Source organism: Oenanthe melanoleuca, chromosome 21 (assembly GCF_029582105.1).
Source record: "Oenanthe melanoleuca isolate GR-GAL-2019-014 chromosome 21, OMel1.0, whole genome shotgun sequence".
Classification (NCBI taxonomy): Eukaryota; Metazoa; Chordata; class Aves; order Passeriformes; family Muscicapidae; genus Oenanthe; species Oenanthe melanoleuca.
In genome coordinates, this window is record NC_079354.1 from 6,232,782 (window position 1) to 6,255,905 (window position 23,124).

General features: G+C 48.0%; 1 protein-coding gene across 1 annotated transcript in view; it reads left to right on the forward strand.

Moving 5' to 3' along the window:
* LOC130261848 (collagen alpha-1(I) chain-like) overlaps positions 1-23,124 on the forward strand; it is a 65,153-nt gene that overhangs the window by 19,069 nt on the left and 22,960 nt on the right. Inside the window, exon 3 of the mRNA XM_056508453.1 lies at positions 7,417-8,057. Coding sequence (XP_056364428.1) covers positions 7,417-8,057 — 641 coding nt within the window. The remainder of the gene's footprint in view (positions 1-7,416; positions 8,058-23,124) is intronic.

The following is a 23,124-nucleotide window of genomic DNA, read 5'->3' on the forward strand; positions in this document are numbered from 1 at the left end:
TATTTTTTTTTAATTTTTTTTTTTTTCCCCCTATATATATAGGGAAGGGCTGTAAACATTGGAATGGGGGAGCCCAGGATGGGGATGGAATTCCAGCCCCTTTTCCATATTTTATTTAGGCCTGATATTGGTTAAAAAAAAAAAAAAAAAAAAAAAAAAAAATATATATATATATATATATATATATATATATATATAAAATAAATAATATATATAATATATATATTTCTATTTTATTATTTTTCCCTATATAAATTAATAAATAAATAAAATATATTACATATATATATATAATAAATAAATAATATATATAATATATATATATTTCTATTTTATTATTTTTTTCCCCTATATAAATTAATAAATAAATAAAATATATTACATATATATATATAGGGAAGGGCTGTAAACATTGGAATGGGAGAGCCTAGGATGGGGATGGAATTCCAGCCCCTTTTCCATATTTTATTTAGGCCTGATATTGGTTAAAAAAAAAAAAAAAAAAAAAAAATATATATATATATATAATAAATAAATAAATAAATAATATATAAAAATATATATATTTCTATTTTATTATTTTTTCCCTATATAAATTAATAAATAAATAAAATATATTACATATATATCTATTTTATTTAGACCTGATATTGGAAAAAAATAATAAATTAAAAATATATATATATATATTGGGAAGGGCTGTAAACATTGGAATTGGACAATGGAGGAAGCCTGGATGGGGTTGGAATTCCATCCACTTTTCCATATTTTATTTATTTTGATATTGGAAAAAAAAATATGGGAAGGGCTGTAAACATTGGAATTGGAGAGCCCAGGATGGAGCTGGAATTCCAGCCCCTTTTCCAAATTTTATTTAGCCCTGATATTGGAAAAAAGAAAAAAAGAAATTATTGGGAAAGGCTGTAAATATTGGAATTGGGGAGTGGGGAAGCCTGGATGGAGCTGGAATTGCAGCCACTTTTTTATCATTTATTTAGACCTGATATGGTGAAAATAAATAAATAAAAAATTATTTATATTTATATTTATATTTATATTTATATTTATATTTATATTTATATTTATATTTATATTTATATTTATATTTATATTTATATTTATATTTATATTAGGAAGGGCTGTAAACATTGGAATTGGGCAGTGGGAGAGCCCAGGATGGAGCTGGAATTCCAGCCCCTTTTCCAAATTTTATTTAGCCCTGATATTGGAAAAAAGAAAAAAAAAATATTATTGGGAAAGGCTGTAAATATTGGAATTGGGGAGCAGAGGAGCCCTGGATGGAGCTGGAATTGCAGCCACTTTTTTATCATTTATTTAGACCTGATATGGTGAAAATAAATAAATAAAAAATTATTTATATTTATATTTATATTTATATTTATATTTATATTTATATTTATATTTATATTTATATTTATATTTATATTTATATTTATATTTATATTTATATTTATATTTATATTTATATATAAGGAAGGGCTGTAAACGTTGGAAATGGGCAGTGGGAGAGCCCAGGATGGAGCTGGAATTCCATCCACTTTTCCATATTTTATTTAGACCTGATATTGGAAAAAAATAATAAATTAAAAAAAATATATATATATATAGGGAAGGGCTGTAAACATTGGAATGGGAGAGCCCAGGATGGAGCTGGAATTCCAGCCCCTTTTCCAAATTTTATTTAGCCCTGATATTGGAAAAAAGAAAAAAAAAAAATTATTGGGAAAGGCTGTAAATATTGGAATTGGGGAGCAGGGGAAGCCTGGATGGAGCTGGAATTGCAGCCACTTTTTTACCATTTATTTAGACCTGATATGGTGAAAATAAATATATTAATAAAAAATAGAAATGGAAATTATATAAAATATTTTTCTTTTTTTTAGGTTGTTTTTTTTGGTTTTTTTTTTTGTTTTGTTTTGTTTTGGTTTTTTTTTTTTTTTTTTTTTTTTTGTTTTGGTTTTTTTTTTTTTTTTTGTTTTGTTTTTTTTTTTGTTTTTGTTTTTTTTTGTTTTTTTTTTGTTTTTTTTTTTTTTTTTTTTTGTTTTTTTTTTGTTTTTTTTTTGTTTTTTTTTTCTCTTTTTCCCTAGGAAGCAAAGGGCTTTGATTTCTTTTCTCCCCTCTTTTCCTCCTTTCCCCACCCTTGCAGATTTTCCTGAAATGAAATCTTGGAGGTTCAGACAAAACCCTCTTTTGGAAGATTTCACCCCAGTTTTGTCTCTGGATCCCAGCCCAGCTCTGGCTGCTCCTCCTTGGAATAAAATCCCAACAAACCCAACCCAGCTCCAGCTGAAATGGGAGATATTCCCAAGAAAATTCCAAATTATCTCCTCTTCATCCTTTTGAGGGTTGGGATCTCACCCTGTTAGAAATGGAAATTATTTAAAATATTTTTGGGGGTTTTTTTCTCTTTTTCACTAGGAAGCAAATGGGTTTTAATTTCTTTTCTTCCCTCTTTTCCTCCTTTCCCCACCCTTGCAGATTTTCCTGAAAGGAAATCTTGGAGGCTCAGACAAAACCCCCTTTTGGAAGATTTTATCTGAGAGCTGCTCACAGAATAACCCAGCTGAATTAGACAGATGTTCCCTTCTTCTGCAAGTGCCAAAATCTCGGATCTGCTGACTCTCCCTCCCCTGGAAAACATCTTGAAAAGGCAGGGAGGATGAAAAGCAGCAGAAAAACCCGATTTTCCACATCCCAACGCTCCATCCTCCCACCCAGGCTCCTTTTCAGGGCATCCTGCTCCTCTGGGGACAGAAAAAAAAGGGGCTGAAAATAGAAAATAGAATCAATTACAGGAGGCCTGGGGCAGAAAATCTCCTGGTGCTGCTGCTGCTCTCAGTTATCCCAGGAGTTAAAGCCCAGCACAATTCCAGCTGCTCCCAAATATCCCAAAATATCTCCTGGGAGGAGGTGGGGATGGAATAGGGTGGGGGTTTGGGGGAATATTTTGGGATTAGAGCCTGGAAGTGCAGTTGGATATTCTGTATTCTATAATGTATATTCTATATTCTACATTCTATATTCCATCATCTGTATTCTATATTCTATATTCTATATTCTATATTCCATAATCTATATTCTATATTCTATATTCCATAATCTATATTCTATATTCTATATTCTATATTCTATATTCTATATTCTATATTCTATATCCTATATTCTATATTCTACGTTCTATGTTCTACATTCTATATTCCATATTCTACATTCTACATTCTTCATTCTACATTCTATATTCAATATTTTATAATCTATATTCTATATTCCATATTCTGTAGTCTACATTCTACATTTTATACTCATATTCCATATTTCATAATCCATATTCTGTATACTAATATCCTGGATGGATATTTGGGGTCTGGATATAGGGAAAGAGTGATCCTGGAGACACTGAGCTGGGTGAGAGATGCAGCAGGAACTGGATGGGAATGGAACAGGATGGAAAAGGAACAGGAACTGGATGGGAATGGAACAGGATGGAAAAGGAACAGGATGGGAATGGAACAGGATGGGAATGGAACAGGATGGGAAATGGAACAGGAACAGGATGGGAATGGAACAGGAACAGGATGGAAATGGAACAGGATGGAAATGGAACAGGAACAGGATGGGAAATGGAACAGGAACAGGATGGAAATGGAACAGGATGGAAATGGAACAGGATGGAAATGGAACAGGAACAGGATGGAACAGGAACAGGATGGAAATGGAACAGGATGGAAATGGAACAGGAACAGTATTGAAATGGAACAGGATGGAACAGGAACTGGATGGGAATGGAACAGGATGGAAATGGAACAGGATGGAAATGGAACAGGAACAGGATGGAACAGGAACAGGATGGGAAATGGAACAGGAACAGGATGGAACAGGAACTGGATGGGAATGGAACAGGATGGGAATGGAACAGGAACAGGATGGAAAGGAACAGGAACAGGATGGAACAGGATTGAAATGGAACAGGAACAGGATGGAACAGGAACAGGATGGAACAGGAACAGGAACAGGATGGAACTGGAACAGGATGGAAATGGAACAGGAACAGGATGGAACTGGAACAGGAACAGGATGGGAACAGGAACAGGAACAGGATGGAACTGGAACAGGAACAGGATGGAACAGGAACAGGATGGGAATGGAACAGGAACAGGATGGAAATGGAACAGGAACAGGATGGGACATGGAACAGGATGGAAATGGAACAGGATGGAAATGGAACAGGAACAGGATGGAAATGGAACAGGAACAGGAACAGGAACAGGATGGAAATGGAACAGGAACAGGATGGAAATGGAACAGGATGGAACAGGAACAGGATGGAAATGGAACAGGAACAGGATGGAAATGGAACAGGAACAGGATGGAATGGAACAGGAACAGGAACAGGATGGAAATGGAACAGGAACAGGATGGGAACTGGAACAGGAACAGGATGGGAACAGGAACAGGAACAGGATGGAACAGGAACAGGATGGGAATGGAACAGGAACAGGATGGGAATGGAACAGGATGGGAATGGAACAGGAACAGGATGGGAATGGAACAGGAGCAGGAACAGGATGGGAATGGAACAGGATGGAAATGGAACAGGAACAGGATGGGAACAGGAACAGGAATAGGATGGAAATGGAACAGGATGGGAATGGAACAGGAACAGGAACAGGATGGAAATGGAACAGGAACAGGAACAGGATGGAAATGGAACAGGAACAGGATGGGAACAGGAACAGGATGGAAATGGAACAGGAAAATGATGGAAATGAAACAGGAACTGGATGGAAATGGAACAGGATGGAAATGGAACAGGAAAATGATGGAAATGAAACAGGAACTGGATGGAAATGGAACAGGATGGAGCAGGAGCAGGAACAGGATGGGAAATGGAACAGGAACAGGATGGGAAATGGAACAGGAACAGGATGGAACAGGAACAGGATGGGAATGGAACAGGAACAGGATGGGAATGGAACAGGAACAGGGTGGGAAATGGAACAGGATGGGAATGGAACAGGAACAGGATGGGAATGGAACTGGAACAGGATGGAGCAGGAGCAGGAACAGGATGGAAATTCAGAACAAGCACGTGGGAAGAAGAATGAATCTCCTCCAGCCCCTTCCATCCCCTCTGATTTTCCTGCCGGTTTCTCCTTCCCTGGATCCTCCCAAGAGGAAAAATCGCAGCTCAGGCCCCTGAGCTCCAACCACAACCCCGCAGATCCTTCCTGGGATGCTCAAAATTCTGCTCCCAGCCCCTGGAAATGCAGCATTTGGGATTGCAGGGACTGGGGAATGCTGCAGGCTGTGCCCGGGGTGCTGTGAAATCCTGAAGTGAAATCCTAAATCCTCTCCCCACGTGCCGGGAATATCAACACCACCTTCCCCAGGTCCCCGCAGCCTGGCAGGAGAGGAGGGGGAGAAAAGGGTTTAATGAAAAATTTAAAGGCCGGCGTCTTAAAATAAATTCCAATCCCGGCTGAAATTTCACAGCGGCTGCTAAATGTCTCTGCCTCGCTGCAGGACTTGTTTGAGGGCAGAGAAACAATTGCTCCACTTCCAAAAAAAAAAAAAAGGGAAAATGAGGCTGGGCTGGGGGGAACCCCGAGGGGTGGGGGGTGATGGATTAATTAAAAGCCCCGGGGGAGGGAGGAGGGAGAGAGGGAAGAACAATAAATGGAGGCGGCTGATGTGCTGAGAGCTGATCTTCCTGGACGTGGAACATCTGGGCTTTTCAATAATGGATAAACCCTTCCAAGGGGACCTGCGAATGGGGGATTTTAAGGAGCTGAACCCCCCCGAATTCCGCTTTTCTCTGCTCCCCCAGCCGGGTTCTGCACCCCCAACAATCCCCGGCTCGAGGGTTCCAGAGGGAGAATAAATTTATCCCTGAATCCTCCTGGATTTGGGGTGGAAAAAGTTCATACCCCAATTCATCCCTTAATCCTTCTGGATTTGGGATAGGGAGAAGCTCAGACCATAATTTTTTCCGAATTCTTTCAGAATTGGGGTGGAAAAAGTTCATACCCTAATTTATCCCTTAATCCTTCTGGATTTGGGATGGGAAAAGCCCAGATCCCAATTTTTCCCTGAATTATTTCAGAATTGGGGTAGAAAAAGTCCAGACCTCAATTTATCCCTTAATCCTTCTGGATTTGGGATGGGAAAAGCCCAGACCCAAATTTTTCCCTGAATTCTTTCAGAATTGGGGTGGGAAAAGTTCATACCCTAATTTATCCCTTAATCCTTCTGGATTTGGGATAGGGAGAAGCCCAGACCCCAATTTTTCCCTGAATTCTTTCAGAATTGGGGTGGGAATAGTTCAGACCTCAATTTATCCCTTAATCCTTCTGGATTTGGGATAGGGAGAAGCTCAGACCATAATTTTTCCCTGAATTCTTTCAGAATTGGGATGGGAAAAGCCCAGACCCCAATTTTTCCCCTGAATCCTCACAGATTTGGGGTGGGAAATTTCAGACCCCAATTTGGGCCAATTCCTTTCCCGTGCAGTGCAGTCGGAGCCCCTTGGATTCACCAGGACATTTCATGGAGAGCCCCTGCACTGAACCCAGGGAATTCTGGAGCTGATTCCAAAATTCCAGATTATTTAAAACAGCACCCCAGGAGCTCAGAATTCCCCAGACCTGGGAAATTCTAGATTTGAGAATTCCAGAATTGGAGAATTCTGCAGTTCATCCCACATGGATTTAAATCTGGGGAGCTCCTGACCCGAGCTTAGGGAATTCTGGATTCCAGAATTCCAGCTGATTTAAACTGGATCACTCCTGCTCCAAGCTTGAGGAATCCTGGAGCTGATTCCAAAATTCCAACTGGAATTCCAACTGGAATTTAAACTGGGATTTAAACTGGGATTTAAACTGGAATTCCAACTGGAATTCCAGCTGGAATTTAAACTGGGATTTAAATTGGGATTTAAACTGGAATTCCAACTGGAATTTAAACTGGGATTTAAATTTGGATTTAAACTGGACTTTAAACTGGATTTAACCTGGAATTCCAACTGGAATTTAAACTGGAATTTAAACTGGAATTCCAACTGGAATTGCAGCTGGAATTTAAACTGGAATTTAAAGTGGGATTTAACCTGCAATTCCAACTGGAATTTAAACTGGAATTTAAACTGAAATTTAAACTGGAATTCCAACTGGGATTTAAACTGGAATTTAAACTGGGATTTAAACTGAGATTAAAACTGTAATTGAAACTGGGATTTAACCTGGAATTCCAACTGGAATTTAAACTGGAATTTAAACTGGAATTTAAACCGGGATTTGAACTGGGATTTGAACTGGAATTCCAACTGGGATTTAAACTGGGATTTAAACCGGGTTTAAAGCTGGAGCTGAGCACACCCCCTCGCCCGGTTCCCCCGAGCCCAGAGAGTTGCCCCGTTCCCTCCTCCGTTCCCGGGGTCCCCAAACCCCCCGGGCCCGTTCGGAGCCGCCCCGGGCCCGTTCGGAGCCGCCCCCGGGGCCCGTTCGGAGCCGCCCCGGGGCCCGTTCGGAGCCGGTCGGAGCCGTTCGGAGCCGCCCCCGGGCCCGTTCGGAGCCGCCCCCGGGCCCGTTCGGAGCCGGTCGGAGCCGTTCGGAGCCGCCCCGGGGCCCGTTCGGAGCCGCCCCCGGGCCCGTTCGGAGCCGGTCGGAGCCGTTCGGAGCCGCCCCCGGGCCCGTTCGGAGCCGCCCCCGGGCCCGTTCGGAGCCGGTCGGAGCCGTTCGGAGCCGCCCCCGGGCCCGTTCGGAGCCGCCCGTTCGGAGCCGCCCCCGGGCCCGTTCGGAGCCGCCCCCGGGCCCGTTCGGAGCCGGTCGGAGCCGTTCGGAGCCGCCCCGGGGCCCGTTCGGAGCCGCCCGTTCGGAGCCGCCCCCGGGCCCGTTCGGAGTCGGTCGGAGCCGTTCGGAGCCGCCCGTTCGGAGCCGCCCCCGGGCCCGTTCGGAGCCGGTCGGAGCCGTCGGAGCTCCGGGCACGGAGCGGGGCTGGAGGATCCTGGATCCGAATAACGGGAGCCGAGGGACACAGCGGTGAGTGGACATTGAGGAACGGAATTAAATGGAATGTATGGAATTAAATGGAATGTATGGAATTAAATGGAATGTATGGAATTAAAAATCCCCGGGGATGGGAAGCGCAGATGCCATAGGAACCCCGGGATGGGTTAATTAATGGGGGAAAATGGTCTAAAGAATTGTTATTGATAAATTCTTATGTTTTCCGGGTTTAAGGATGAAATGGAAAATAAATAAAATAAAATAAAATAAAATAAAATAAAATAAAATAAAATAAAATAAAATAAAATAAAATAAAATAAAATAAAATAAAATAAAATATAAAATAAAAATAAAATAAAATATATAATATAAAATAAAATACCAAATATAATATAAAATATAAAATAACATAAATATAAGATAAAAACTAAAATAAAATATAAAATATAAAATAAAATAAAAATATAAAATAAACTAAAAATTAAAATATAAAGGAAAATAGAAATAACATAAAAATAAAATAAAATAAAATATAAAATATAATACAAAAAATAAAACAAAATATAAAATAACATAAAAATAAGATAAAATTTAAAAATATAAAATATAAAATAAATTAAAATAAAATAACTATAAAACAAAATAAAATAAAAAATATAAAATAAAAAAAAATTAAAATTAAAATATAAAGGAAAATATAAAATAACAAAACAATAAAATAAAACATGAAATAAAATCTAAATTAAAAAAAGAAAATATAAAGGAAAATATCAAATAACTTAAAAATAAAATAAAATATAAAATAAAATATAAAATGTAATAAAAAATAAAATATAAATGAAAATATATTCCCGGGAATGGGGCTCTTTCCATGGGAATGGAGCTCTTTTCCATGGGAATGGGGCTCTTTCCATGGGAATGGGGCTCTTTTCCCGGGAATGGGGCTCTTTTCATGGGAATGGGGCTCTTTTCCCGGGAATGGGGCTCTTTCCATGGGAATGGGGCTCTTTTCCCGGGAATGGGGCTCTTTTCATGGGAATGGGGCTCTTTTCCATGGGAATGGGGCTCTTTTCCATGGGAATGGGGCTCCTTTCCTGGGAATGGGGCTCTTTCCATGGGAATGGGGCTCTTTTCCATGGGAATGGGGCTCTTTTCCATGGGAATGGGGCTCTTTCCATGGGAATGGGGCTCTTTTCCATGGGAATGGGGCTCTTTCCATGGGAATGGGGCTCTTTCCATGGGAATGGGGCTCTTTTCCCGGGAATGGGGCTCTTTCCATGGGAATGGGGCTCTTTTCCCGGGAATGGGGCTCTTTCCATGGGAATGGGGCTCTTTTCCCGGGAATGGGGCTCTTTCCATGGGAATGGGGCTCTTTTCCCGGGAATGGGGCTCTTTCCATGGGAATGGGGCTCTTTCCATGGGAATGGGGCTCTTTTCCCGGGAATGGGGCTTTTTTCCCGGGAATGGGGCTCTTTTCCCGGGAATGGGGCTGGGAATTCCCGGGGGAATAAAGGAGCCGGCACAGATCCCCAGCTCAGTTTGTCCCAAGCACCTCCAGGTTGGATTTTGGAGCTCAGGGAGGGTTGGATTCCACAGGGAAGAGGGAAAGTTTGGTGTCCTGACCTCGAGGGGAATTTTGCCACCCCATGGATCAGCTCTGGGGTCAGCTCCCCATTTCTGCGCTTTCCCTCCCCAGATTCCGTCCCCATCCCCCTCCCCGCGCTGCCGCTGGATGGGAAATTTGAGGAATGCTGAGATTTTCCTCATTAGCCCAAGCTCCCGCTGGCCCCGGTTTAACACGAGCTGCAGGGGCTTCCCTTGATCGGTGATGGATGAGCGGCAGCGCCGGGGCAGCGCGGACACCGAGCCGGGCCGGGCTGCGGCCCCTGCCCCGCTCTGCCCTTCAGCCCGGCCGGGATTTACCGGGATTGTCGCCCTGGGGCTCCTGTCACCGCCCGGCTGTGCCAGGGGCCAGCCCGGAGCTTTCCTCCTGTTCCAGCTCGGAGCTTTCCCTCTGTTCCAGCCCGGAGCTTTCCCTCTGTCCCAGCCCGGAGCTTTCCTCCTGTTCCAGCTCGGAGCTTTCCCTCTGTCCCAGCTCGGAGCTTTCCTCCTGTTCCAGCTCGGAGCTTTCCCTCAGTCCCAGCTCGGAGCTTTCCCTCTGTCCCAGCTCGGAGCTTTCCCTCTGTCCCAGCTCGGAGGTTTCCTTCAGTCCCAGCTCGGAGCTTTCCCTCTGTCCCAGCTCGGAGGTTTCCTTCAGTCCCAGCTCGGAGCTTTCCCTCAGTCCCAGCTCGGAGCTTTCCTTCAGTCCCAGCTCGGAGCTTTCCCTCAGTCCCAGCTCGGAGCTTTCCCTCTGTCCCAGCTCGGAGCTTTCCCACTGTCCCAGCTCGGAGCTTTCCTCCTGTCCCAGCTCGGAGCTTTCCCTCTGTCCCAGCTCGGAGCTTTCCTTCTGTCCCAGCTCGGAGCTTTCCTCCTGTCCCAGCTCGGAGCTTTCCCTCAGTCCCAGCTCGGAGCTTTCCCTCTGTCCCAGCTCGGAGCTTTCCTTCTGTCCCAGCTCGGAGCTTTCCTCCTGTCCCAGCTCGGAGCTTTCCCTCAGTCCCAGCTCGGAGCTTTCCCTCTGTCCCAGCTCGGAGCTTTCCCTCTGTCCCAGCCCGGAGCTTTCCTCCTGTTCCAGCTCGGAGCTTTCCTCCTGTCCCAGCTCGGAGCTTTCCTCCTGTCCCAGCTCGGAGCTTTCCCTCTGTCCCAGCTCGGAGCTTTCCTCCTGTCCCAGCTCGGAGCTTTCCCACTGTCCCAGCTCGGAGCTTTCCTTCAGTCCCAGCTCGGAGCTTTCCCACTGTCCCAGTTTGGAGTTTTCCTTCTGTCCCAGCTCGGAGCTTTCCCTCTGTCCCAGCTCGGAGCTTTCCTCCTGTCCCAGCTCGGAGCTTTCCTTCAGTCCCAGCTCGGAGCTTTCCTCCTGTCCCAGCTCGGAGCTTTCCCTCTGTCCCAGCTCGGAGCTTTCCTTCAGTCCCAGCTCGGAGCTTTCCCTCTGTCCCAGCTCGGAGTTTTCCTCCTGTCCCAGCTCGGAGCTTTCCTTCAGTCCCAGCTCGGAGCTTTCCCTCTGTCCCAGCTCGGAGCTTTCCTCCTGTCCCAGCTCGGAGCTTTCCTCCTGTCCCAGCTCGGAGCTTTCCCTCTGTCCCAGCTCGGAGCTTTCCTCCTGTCCCAGCTCGGAGCTTTCCTCCTGTCCCAGCCCGGAGCTTTCCTCCTGTCCCAGCTCGGAGCTTTCCCTCTGTTCCAGCTCGGAGCTTTCCCTCTGTCCCAGTTTGGAGTTTTCCTTCTGTCCCAGCTCAGAACTTTTCCTTCAACTCCAGCTCGGAGTTTTCCTTCTGCTCCAGTTCAGAGCTTTTCCCTCTGTTCCAGTCTGGAGATTTTCCTTCTGCTCCAGCTCGGCTGCTCCTTTCCATTTAGTTTTGGGAAGAGGAGAGGAGTTCCAGAGATGTGAGCACCCAAAGGTCAGGGAGAAGATTGGGATTTGTCTGAGCACTCCAAAAGTCGGGAAGGGCACTGGGACCTTGTTTGGGCACCCAAGACATCAGGAAGGACACTGGGGTCTTGTCTGGGCACCCCAAAGCCCCGGGGAAACAGTGGGACCTTGTTTGCCACAAGTGATCCAGCTCAAGCCGTGGGATCCCAGAATCCCAGATGGGTGTGGGGTGGAAGGGACCTTAAAGCCCATCCCAATCCCATCCCAAACCCATTCCAATTCCATCCCAATCCCATCCTAATCCCATCCCATTATCCCATGCCATCCCCATCCCATCCCAAACCCATCCCAATCCCATCCCAATCCCATCCCAATCCCATCCCAATCCCATCCCAATCCCATCCCAAACCCATTCCAATCCCATCCCAATCCCATCCCAATCCCAGCCCATCCCAACTCATCCCAATCCCAATCCCATCCCAATCCAAATCCCAATCCCATCCCAATCCCATCCCAATCCCATCCCAATCCCATCCCAATCCCAATCCCATCCCAATCCAAATCCCAATCCCATCCCAATCCCATCCCAATCCCAATCCCAATCCAATCCCATCCCAATCCCATCCCAATCCCATCCCAATCCCATCCCAATCCCATCCCAATCCCAATCCCATCCCATCCCATCCCATCCCATCCCATCCCATCCCATCCCATCCCATCCCATCCCATCCCATCCCATCCCATCCCAGGGACACCTCCCAGTGTCCCAGGCTGCCCCAAACTGGAGTTTGCTCCCCACTCCTGCTCCTGCTGGGATTCTCCTGAGCTCTCCTGGAGCCCAGCTCAGCCCTTCACTCCCAGCAATTCCCAGAATTTTGCCAGTCCCGGGTTCTGGAGGTCCCTGCTGGGCAGAGCTGGGGGCTCCTTTCCCCCCTGGAGCACGGGGAAATCCTAAACGGGGTCACAGCCATCCCCAGGGAGCTTCCCCCATCCCAAAACCTGCAGAAATTTTGGGAATGTGCTGCCCTCATTCCTGCCCCGGGAATGCTCGTGCCAGGCGGGATCTGCTGCTCTTTTGTGCGGGATATTTGAGTTTTGTTGTTTTTGTTGTCTTAGGGGAAGGAGGATTTGTCTCTGGGATTTTCTTGGAATCACTTCCCCCGCGTTGTTTTTTTGTGGGTTTTTTTTTGGTTGTTTTTTTTTTTTTTGGGTTTTTGTTTTGTTTTGTTTTGTTTTTTGACGGGAAGAAGCCGGCGTTCCATGAAAGCGCTCGTTAATTTAGCGCCCCAGCCCTTCAATTAGTCCCCCTGGATTCCCTTTGATGCTTTTGTTCCCTCGGACGTTCTCCAGAGCTGCTCCACCTCTGCGGGGCTGCCCCACTTTGATCTCCCAGCGCCTCCTGCCACTCCCCGAGCTCTGGGGCTGAGGAATCCGCGCTCGGCATCCCCTGCCCGGGCTCTGGCACCGCCGTCCCGTCCCTCCATCTGTTCCAAAATCCAATATTGACTCGCGGCCTCCCCGCCAGGCGCTTTCAGCGCAGCCCGCCCGGCCAAATGAAGTTTTTCCGAGGAGTCTCCAGGTGCTCGGGCTCGCCGAGAGGGGACAATGGGCGGCGCGGCGGGGGGCGGCTGCCGCGGGGAACGGGGGGGCCCGGGGGGCTCCAGACAGAGCCCGGAGCCCCAAACACCGAGTGATTAACGGGGAGGGGAGGGGAGAGGCTTCGGCAGCGAGGGACGGGAGCTGGAGGAGTTTTGGGGCTGAGATTCCTTCCCATGGGAATTCTGCACAGCCCTGTGCCAGAGTCCCCCAGTTCGTCCACAAAGCCTTTCCCAGTCCCTGTCCCAATCCTAATGCAATTCCCATTCCCCTTTCCCAATCCCATTCCCCATTCCCATCCCCATTCCCATTCCCAATCCCTTTCCCATCGCCTTCCTCCACTTCTCCCACCCTCACCGTTCACCGAAGCGTTGGGAAAGTCATGAAAAGGTTGGGAAAGGCGTGGAGAGGTTGGAAAAGATGTGGAGAGGTTGGAAAAGTCATGTAAATGTTGGGAAAGATGTGGAGAGGTTTGGGAAAGACGTGGAAAGGTTGGGCAAGATGTGGAAATGTTGGAAAAGACATGGAAAGGTTGGAAAAGATGTGGAAATGTTGCGAAAGTCATGGGAAGTTTGAAGAAGTTATGGAAGGGTTGGGAAAGACATGGAAATGTTGGAAAAGATGTGGAAATGTTGGGAAAGATGTGGAAATGTTGGGAAAGCCATGGACATGTTGGGAAAGATGTGGAAATGTTGGGAAAGATGTGGAAATGTTGGGAAAGCTCCCCGGGGAAGGCAGAGCTGCCCCCGGGCGGGCCGGGCTGTGGCCGGCGCCGCTCCCTCCTCCCCGCCAGGGGCTGGAGGCAGATCCCGCTCCCAGTCCAGACTGGGAATGTTCCTCCATCCCAGCCGGGAATATTCCCCGCGGGCGGGGCTGGGCGGGACTGGGAGGGCAGCAGGGCCTCGGTGGTTTGTTGGTTTGTGGGGGCTGAGGTGGCACCTCCCCAAAACCGGGGAGAGGAGGAAGCGCTGCCCTCGTCCCTGGGGCCATTCCCGGGAGCTGGGCTGGCAGGGGACGTTCCTCCTTGTCCTTTCCCCGCCACTTCCACCCCCCAGGATCACTTCTCGGGGCTCCTCTCCCCGTTTTCCTGGCGGGAATCTTGTCCCTGGTTTGTCCCGCGTTGTTTCCCAGCCAGGGTGGCTCAGGCGCGGGGCTGTCCCCGCCTGTCCCCTCCCGTCCCCGCCCGTCCCCGCCCGTCCCCGCCCGTCCCCGCCCGTCCCCGCCCGTCTCCTCCTGTCCCCTCCTGTCCCCTCCCGTCCCTGCCCGTCCCCTCCTGTCCCCTCCCGTCCCCGCCCGTCCCCGCCCGTCCCCTCCCGTCCCCGCCCGTCCCCGCCCGTCTCCTCCTGTCCCCGCCCGTCCCCTCCCGTCCCCTCCCGTCCCCTCCCGTCCCCGCCCGTCCCCGCCCGTCCCCGCCCGTCCCCGCCCGTCCCCTCCCGTCCCCGCCCGTCCCCTCCCGTCCCCGCCCGTCCCCGCCCGTCCCCGCCCGTCCCCGCCCGTCCCCTCCCGTCCCCGCCCGTCCCCGCCCGTCCCCGCCCGTCCCCTCCCGTCCCCGCCCGTCCCCTCCCGTCCCCTCCCGTCCCCGCCCGTCCCCTCCTGTCCCCGCCCGTCCCCGCCCGTCCCCGCCGCTCCCAGCTCGGCCAGGAAACCCCCAGAAATTCTGGGAGAGCTGGGATTGCTCACCTGGCCAGGAGGAGCTTTGGGGTGATCCCTCTGCCTGAGGGATCGTGGAGAGGGAATGGAGGGACAGGAAAAATGGCGTGACTGGGGTCAGGTGGGATACTGGGAATGAATTCCTGGCTGGGAGAATCTGGGATGGAATTCCCAGAGCAGCCATGGCCGCTCCATCCCTGGGAATGTCCAAGGCTGGATTGGAACCACCTTCATTTCATTCTTTCTTTTTTTTCTTTTTTCTTTTTTTTTTCTTTTTTTAATTTTTTTTTATTATTTTTTTTTTTTTATTATTTCATTCTTTCTTTTTTTTCTTTTTTTTCTTTTTTTAATTTTTATTTTTTTTTTATTATTTCATTCTTTCTTTTTCGTTTTCTCTTTTTTCTTTTTTTCATTTTTAATTTTTTTATTATTTTCATTATTTCATTCTTTTTTTTCTTTTTTTCTTTTTTCTTTTTTCTTTTTTCTTTTTTCTTTTTTCTTTTTTCTTTTTTTTTTTCTTTTTTCTTTTTTCATTTTTAAAATTTTTATTATTTTTTTATTTTTTCATTATTTCATTCTTTCTTTTTTTTCTTTTTTCTTTTTTCATTTTTAAAATTTTTAATTTTTTTTAATTTTTTCATTATTTCATTCTTTCTTTTTTCTTTTTTCTTTTTTTTCTTTTTTTAATTTTTATTTTTTTATTATTTTTTATTTTTTCATTATTTCATTCTTTTTTTTTTCTTTTTTTCTTTTTTTCTTTTTTTCTTTTTTTCTTTTTTTCATTATTTCATTCTTTCTTTTTCTTTTTTTCTTTTTTCTTTTTTCATTTTTAATTTTTTTAATTATTTTCATTATTTCATTTTTTTTCTTTTTTCTTTTTTCTTTTTTCTTTTTTCTTTTTTCTTTTTTCTTTTTTTCATTTTTTAAAATTTTTATTATTTTTTTATTTTTTCATTATTTCATTCTTTCTCTTTTTTTCTTTTTTCTTTTTTCATTTTTAAAATTTTAAATTTTTTTTTATTTTTTCATTATTTCATTCTTTCTTTTTTCTTTTTTTCATTTTCTCAGAGCTTTCCTGTGGTGCTGTCCCTGCAGTAAAACCATTCCTGCTCCGTTTCTCTATTGATACAATCTCTATCTATTGCTACCTCGATACAATATTGATTGTATCAATAATGTCACATTTCTATACAGCAGCTTGATATTTGATATTTACTCACTTATACTGCAGATGTTATGTCGCCCTATAACAAAACAGTCTTCGAATTTTTTTGAAAGTTTTTAATTTTATTTTTCTTTTTTTAATTTTTTTTTTAATTCTGTTTTTTTTTTTAATCTGGAAAAATCAGGGTTTTTTTTTTATTGCAGAGCACAAACTCAGCTCAGTTTCCTTCCTGCTCATCTTTCAAACCTTCCCAGCTTCTTCCCTTTGCAATCCATCACAATTCCAGGGGTTTAGCAGAGGGATGAGAGCAGGAAAACCCCGGGTTGGAACATTCAGTGTCTTTGCAGCTGGAGCTGGGGGAACAGAGAGGGTGGAAAATTCCCAGCACCAGCCGAAAAAAAAAAAAAAAAAAAAAAAAAATTAATTTAGAATTCACTGCAATAAAAAAAAGTGAGAAAAGCAGACGGGGTGGTGAGGATCCCTGCAGCACCTGCACATGGTTCATCCTCTGGATGGATGGATGCAAATTCCCCTTTGGGAAGAGACATTTCCAGGCGTCCCCCAGCGCTGGGAACGCTCTGCTGGCCAGAGATTCAGGATTTGGGATCAGGGATGTGGCCAAAGCGTTTTCCCCATCAGAACCTGCCCCGGGTTTTGCTGCAGGGCTGGCAGCCAAACCCGGATTTTCTGGAATTGCACCTTGGCACCCCAGCCCTGAGGACGAAATGGGGTTCGGCTCTAAAAATCCGGATTTTCTCCCAGTTCCCGGGTGGTTTTGTCCCTGCAGCTGGGGGAGGTGGCACCGGCAGTGCTGGGATTCCCACTCCCAAAATCCTGTTCCCAGTGGGAACGCTGGGGTCCAGTGTCCAGCACAAGGCAGAGCTCCAGAAGCTCTGGGGGTTTTCCAAGGGCATGGAAAGGCTGAAAAGAGGGATTGGGATAGGGGGATCAGGGATCAGGGGTTGGGATAAAGGGATGGGATCAGGGGATGGGATCAGGGTTTGGGATCAGGGGTTGGGATCAGGGGTTGGGATAAGGGGATGGGATCAGGGGATGGGATCAGGGGATGGGATAAAGGGATGGGATCAGGGGATGGGATCAGGGTTTGGGATCAGGGGTTGGGATCAGGGGTTGGGATAAGGGGATGGGATCAGGGGATGGGATCAGGGGTTGGGATAAAGGGATGGGATCAGGGGTTGGGATCAGGGGTTGGGATAAAGGGATGGGATCAGGGGATGGGATAAAGGGATGGGATCAGGGGTTGGGATCAGGGGATGGGATCAGGGGTTGGGATCAGGGGTTGGGATCAGGGGATGGGATCAGGGGTTGGGATAAAGGGATGGGATCAGGGGATGGGATCAGGGGTTGGGATAAAGGGATGGGATCAGGGGATAGGATCAGGGTTTGGGATCAGGGTTTGGGATCAGGGATGGGATAAGGGGTTGGGATCAGGGTTTGGGATCAGGGGTTGGGATCAGGGTTTGGGATAAAGGGATGGGATGGGATGGGATGGGATGGGATAAAGGGTTGGAATCAGGGGTTGGGATCAGGGGATGGGATCAGGGTTTGAGATCAGGGGTTGGGATCAGGGTTTGGGATCAGGGTTTGGGATCAGGGTTTGGGATAAAGGGCTGGGATCAGGGTCTGGGATTAGGGTTTGGGGTAAGGGGTTGGGATGAGGGTTTAGGATCAGGGGATGGGATCAGGGATTGGGATCAGGGGTTAGGATAAAGGGCTGGGATGAGGGTTTGGGATCAGGGGATGGGATCAGGGTTTGGGATAAGGGGATAGGATAAAGGGCTGGGATCAGGGGTTTAAATCAGGGGTTGGGATCATGGATTGGGATCAGGGGATGGGATCATGGGTTAGGATAAAGGGCTGGGATCAGGGTCTGGGATTAGGGTTTGGGGTAAGGGGTTGGGATGAGGGTTTAGGATCAGGGGATGGGATCAGGGATTGGGATCAGGGGTTAGGATAAAGGGCTGGGATCAGGGTTTGGGATCAGGGGATGGGATCAGGGGATGGGATCAGGATTTGGGATAACAGGTTGGGATAAAGGGCTGGGATCAGGGGATGGGATCGGGGGATGGGATCAGGGTTTGGGATCAGGGGTTTGAATCAGGGTTTGGAATCAGAGGATGGAATAAAGGGCTGGGATGAGGGTTTGGGATCAGGGGATGGGATAAAGGGCTTGGGATCAGGGGTTTAAATTTGGGATCAGGGTCTGGGATAAAGGGCTGGGATCAGGGGATGGAATCAGGGTTTGGGATCAGGGGCTGGGATCAGGGGTTTGGGATGGATCAGGGGATGGGATAATGGTTTGGGATCGGGGTTTGGGATCAGGGGTAAGAATCAGGGGATGGGATCATGGGTTAGGATAAAGGGCTGGGATCAGGGTTTGGGATCAGGGTCTGGGATAAAGGGCTGGGATCAGGGGATGGAATCAGGGTTTGGGATCAGGGTTTGGGATCAGGGTCTGGGATCAGGGTCTGGGATAAAGGGCTCAGATCAGGGGTTTGAATCAGGGTTTGGGATCAGGGTTTGGGATCAGGGTCTGGGATCAGGGTCTGGGATAAAGGGCTGGGATCAGGGGATGGAATCAGGGTTTGGGATCAGGGTTTGGGATCACGGTTTGGGATCACGGTTTGGGATCAGGGGATGGGATAAAGGGATAAATGCTGTCCCCAGCCCTGGGGGCAGCAGGTGTGGAGTGACATGTCCGGCCCTAATCCCTTGTCCTTATTTTCCTCTCAGCATGGCAAAGCAAATCTCTGCTTTTAATCCCATTTTCCAGCTCCCACCCTGGAGGGGGCCGGCCCCAGGTGAGCTCCGGGGTGTGCCCCGATCCTACGGGATGGGATTTTCCCGGCTGGGGGATGGTGACAGCCCCTGGTGGGATTTTCCCCGCAGACCAGGGAGGTGACCCTGAGGGAGGGAAGAGCAGCCCGAGCTCCTCGGCAGCTCTGCAGGATTTTGTCTCACCCGCGGCTGCTAAACCCGAACTGTGGCCCCGGCAGAGACTCCTGCGCCTCTGAGAGTCCAGAAACTGCCGGGACAGGGAGCGGGAGCGTTGGGCAGCGGTGACACTGCAGGGGTGGCACTGCGGGGGTGGCGCTGCGGGGGTGGCAGTGCAGGGGTGGCACTGCATTGGTGGCACGGCGGGGGTGGCACTGCGGGGGTGGCACTGCATTGGTGGCACTGCGGGGGTGGCACAGCAGGGGTGACAGTGCAGGGGTGACATTGAAGGGATGGCATTGCCAGGGTGACACTGCTGGGGTGACACTGCAAAGGTGACACTGGGCAGGAGTGACACTGCAGAGGTGACAGTGCCGGGGTGGCACTGCAAAGGTGACACTTGAAGGGGTGGCATTGCCAGGGTGGCACTGGGCAAGGTGGAACTGCAGGGGTGACAGTGCAGGGGTGGCACTGTGGGGGTGACACTGCGGGAGTGACAGTGCAGGGGTGGCACCGCAGGAGTGACAGTGACAGTGCAGGAGTGACAATGCAGGGGTGACACTGCAGGGGTGGCACTGCCGGGGTGGCACTGTGGGGGGTGGCACTGCAAAGGTGACATTGAAGGGGTGGTATTGCCAGGGTGGCACTGGGCACGGTGACACTGCAGGAGTGGCACTGCGGGAGTGGCATTGCAGGGGTGACACTGCAGGGGTGACAGTGCAGAGGTGACACTGCGCCGGTGACAGTGCGGGGGTGGCACTGTAGGGGTGACTCTGCGGGAGTGACAGTGCAGGGGTGACAGTGCGGGGGTGGCACCTCAGGAGTGACAGTGCCGGGGTGACACCGCGGGGGTGGCACTGCAGAGGTGACAGTGCCGGGGTGACACCGCGGGGGTGGCACTGCAGAGGTGACAGTGACACCGCGGGGGTGGCACTGCAGAGGTGACAGTGGCACCGCGGGGGTGGCACTGCAGAGGTGACAGTGACAGTGCGGGGGTGGCACTGCAGAGGTGACAGTGCCGGGGTGGCACCGCGGGGGTGGCGCTGCAGAGGTGACAGTGACACCGCGGGGCTCATGGGCTGTCCCCGGTCCCCCCTCAGCAGCCCCGCGGGGATGCGGCGCTGCCGCGGGATCTCACGGGCTGGGGGCAGCAGAGGCGGGGGCGGAATCCTGGCCATGATGAACGCGGGGGGAGGGGAGGGAGCCCCGGGAGGGGGTGACAGCGGCGGTGACAGCGACAGCCGGAGCTGCCTGGCACTCACGGCCAGAATTCCCTCCCTCGGGACGGATAAATCGGGGCTCGCCCCCCGCTCCCGCCTCCGCTGGCTCGGATCACCTGCGGGGCTCGGAGCTCCCGTTCCGAGATTCCCCAGGGCTGATTCGTTAATTGGGAATGGTAATTAGCGGGAGAAGACGGCAAATGCCGTTTGTGTGGCGCCTCTGCTGCGGCGGCTGCAGCCCAGCGCGCTGCTGATCCCCAAAACCTCGCTCTGCATCCGGCTGATAACTCCCTGTCCCATTTTCCCATTTCCCCATTCCCCTTTCCCAGTCCCCTTTCCCAGTCCCCATTCCCCGTTTTCCCATTCCCCTTCCCCTTTCCCAGTCCCCATTCCCTGTCCCCATCCCCATTCCCATTTCCATTTCCCCTTTCCCAGTCCCCATTCCCCTTCCCCTTTCCCTGTCCCCTTTCCTGTTCCCATTCCCAGTCCCCATCCCCATCTCCCATTCCCAGTCCCCATTCCCATTCCCCAGTCCCCATTCCCTGTCCCCATTCCCAGTCCCCAGTCCCAGTCCCCATTCCCTGTCCCCATGCCCATTCCCATTTCCATTTCTCCATTCCCAGTCCCCATTCCCATTTCCATTTCCCCATTGCCATTCCCAGTCCCCATTCCCATTTCCCAGTCCCCATTCCCTGTCCCCATCCCCATTTCCATTCCCCATTCCCGGTCCCCATTCCCAGTCCCCATTCCCCATTTCCCCATTCCCCTTTCCCAGTCCCCTTTCCTCATTCCCCTTCCCTATTCCGTGTCCCCATTCCCCATCCCCATTCCCTGTCCCCATTTTCCATTCCCATTTTCCATTCCCATTCCCCATTCTCCATTCTCATTCCCTTTTCCCTTTCCTTTTCCCCTGTCCCTTCTTCCTGCCCAGTCTGGAAATTCCTCCCTTAAAGGAGCGAACTGGGAATTCCTGGCTCTTTATCCCATCCTCTGCTAGCCTGAACTTCCCTCCTCCACCCTCTCATCTTCCTAATTTTTTAATTTAACGTTTATCCCAATTTTCCTCCCCAAAAAATCCTTCCCTGTCCCCTCCAGGGTCCCTTTGGTGGCCACCACGAGCCTGGTTTTGGCTCAGCCAAATTTCTCGGGCTCGAAGAGGGGGGGAGGGGATGTGCGAACCAATTAACGGCGCTCTGGCGCGCTAATTAATTGGCCGACATGAATAAATTAATTTTGCGCCCATGCACCCATTAATTGGGCGCCCATGCACGAAATAGCTGCGAGCTCATGCGTGACGTAATTGCGCATTCACGCGGAAATTAATTGGGAGCGCGCGCGTGACGTCATCGGGCGACCGCGCATAAATTAATTTAATTGGGGAGGGGGAGCCGTGCATAAATTAATTGGGGGCCCAGGTGTGATGCCAAGGTTTGGGAATCTTTATTAATAAATTCATTATTCTCCTTTCAGGCCGCTTGGGGGTGCAGAGGGAGGGGGAACGCTCGGGAAATTAGATTTAATTAACATTTAATTAACATTTAATTAATGCGTTTGGCGGCTTTCTGTGTTCTCACGCAGCGCCCTGGATCTGCCTGCAGGAGAAGCGCCAGGAATTGTGCAGGTGGGAATTTGGAAATTTGGGATCCTTCAGGAAGTTCTGGGATACTCCTGGTGCTGGTGGTGGCAGTTCCTGGTGGGATTCTGGAATTCTGGCCGGCTCCTCTTCCCAAAAAAAAACCAAAACAAAACAACAAAAACCCAAAAAAAAAAAAAAAAAAAAAAAAAAAAAAAAAAAAAAAAAGACTAAAACAAAAAAACAAGCCACAAAAAAACCCTCAAAAATCAATCAAACAAAAAAATAAAAAATAAAAAAAAAATAAAATAAAAAAAAAAGATGAATCGCAGCACATGATTTGACCTCCGGACATTTTAGCAATTCCCCCATCACATCACCGGGAATATTCTTAAAGAATTCACAGAAAAATCCCCCGCGGGACGCTGGAACCGCATCCATCCCTCCGTGCTCAACCTCTCTCTCTCTCCAAACACCATGAGCGCTTTTTTAATTTTTTTTTTTTTTTTTTTTTTTCCATATGGTGCCAAGCGCAGGTCGGGCCGGATTCCCGCCTGGCAGACAGCTGGGAACAGAGGGAAAACAGGGAGGGAATTCCAAAGGGGCGCAGCGGGACGGGAGAGGGATGCGGGGCCGGGAGCGTCTCCCTGGAAACCGCGGCGTGGGAGACGAGGAGCGCAGCCCGAGCATCCTCCCTCCGCCGGTTCCTTCCTCCCCTCCCCGCCCCAAACTCGCCTTTTGTGGGTTTAGAAAAGCCGAGTTTAGCTCTGACTTCTGGGGATGCCGAGGGGGAGGGAAGGAGGTCACGGAAAGGGAATCCTCCGGGAAAAAAAAAAAAAAAAAAAAAAAAAAATTGGATGGCGTTTTATGTTTTTGGTTCTTCCCACCCGCCAAAAAAAAAATAAAAATTTGCGGTGTTTAAATGAGGTGGGGACACCCAAAGGCGCTCCGGGATAATTCCTCTGGAATTGTGTTGGGAAAACCGGGATGAAAACCTGGATGAAAACAGGGATAAAAACCGGGATGAAAACCTGGAAAACCATGATCCAAAGGCAGATTCCAGCCGGGATATCCAGGACAGGAGGGACAGATTCCAACCGGGATATCCAGGGAAAGCAGGGACAACAGCCCCAGGGAGGTGTGATATTTATTTTTATTTTATTTTATTTTATTTTATTTTATTTTATTTTATTTTATTTTATTTTATTTTATTTTATTTTATTTTTTATTTTACTTTACTTTATTTTATTTTTTTTTTTTTACTTCATTTTACTTTATTTTATTTTACTTTATTTTATTTTATTTTATTTTATTTTATTTTATTTTACCTTATTTTATTTTATTTTATTTTATTTTACTTTATTTTATTTTATTTTACTTTATTTTACTTTATTTTATTTTATTTTTTATTTTACTTCATTTAACTTTATTTTATTTAACTTTATTTTATTTTATTTTAATTTATTTTATTTTATTTTTTTTAT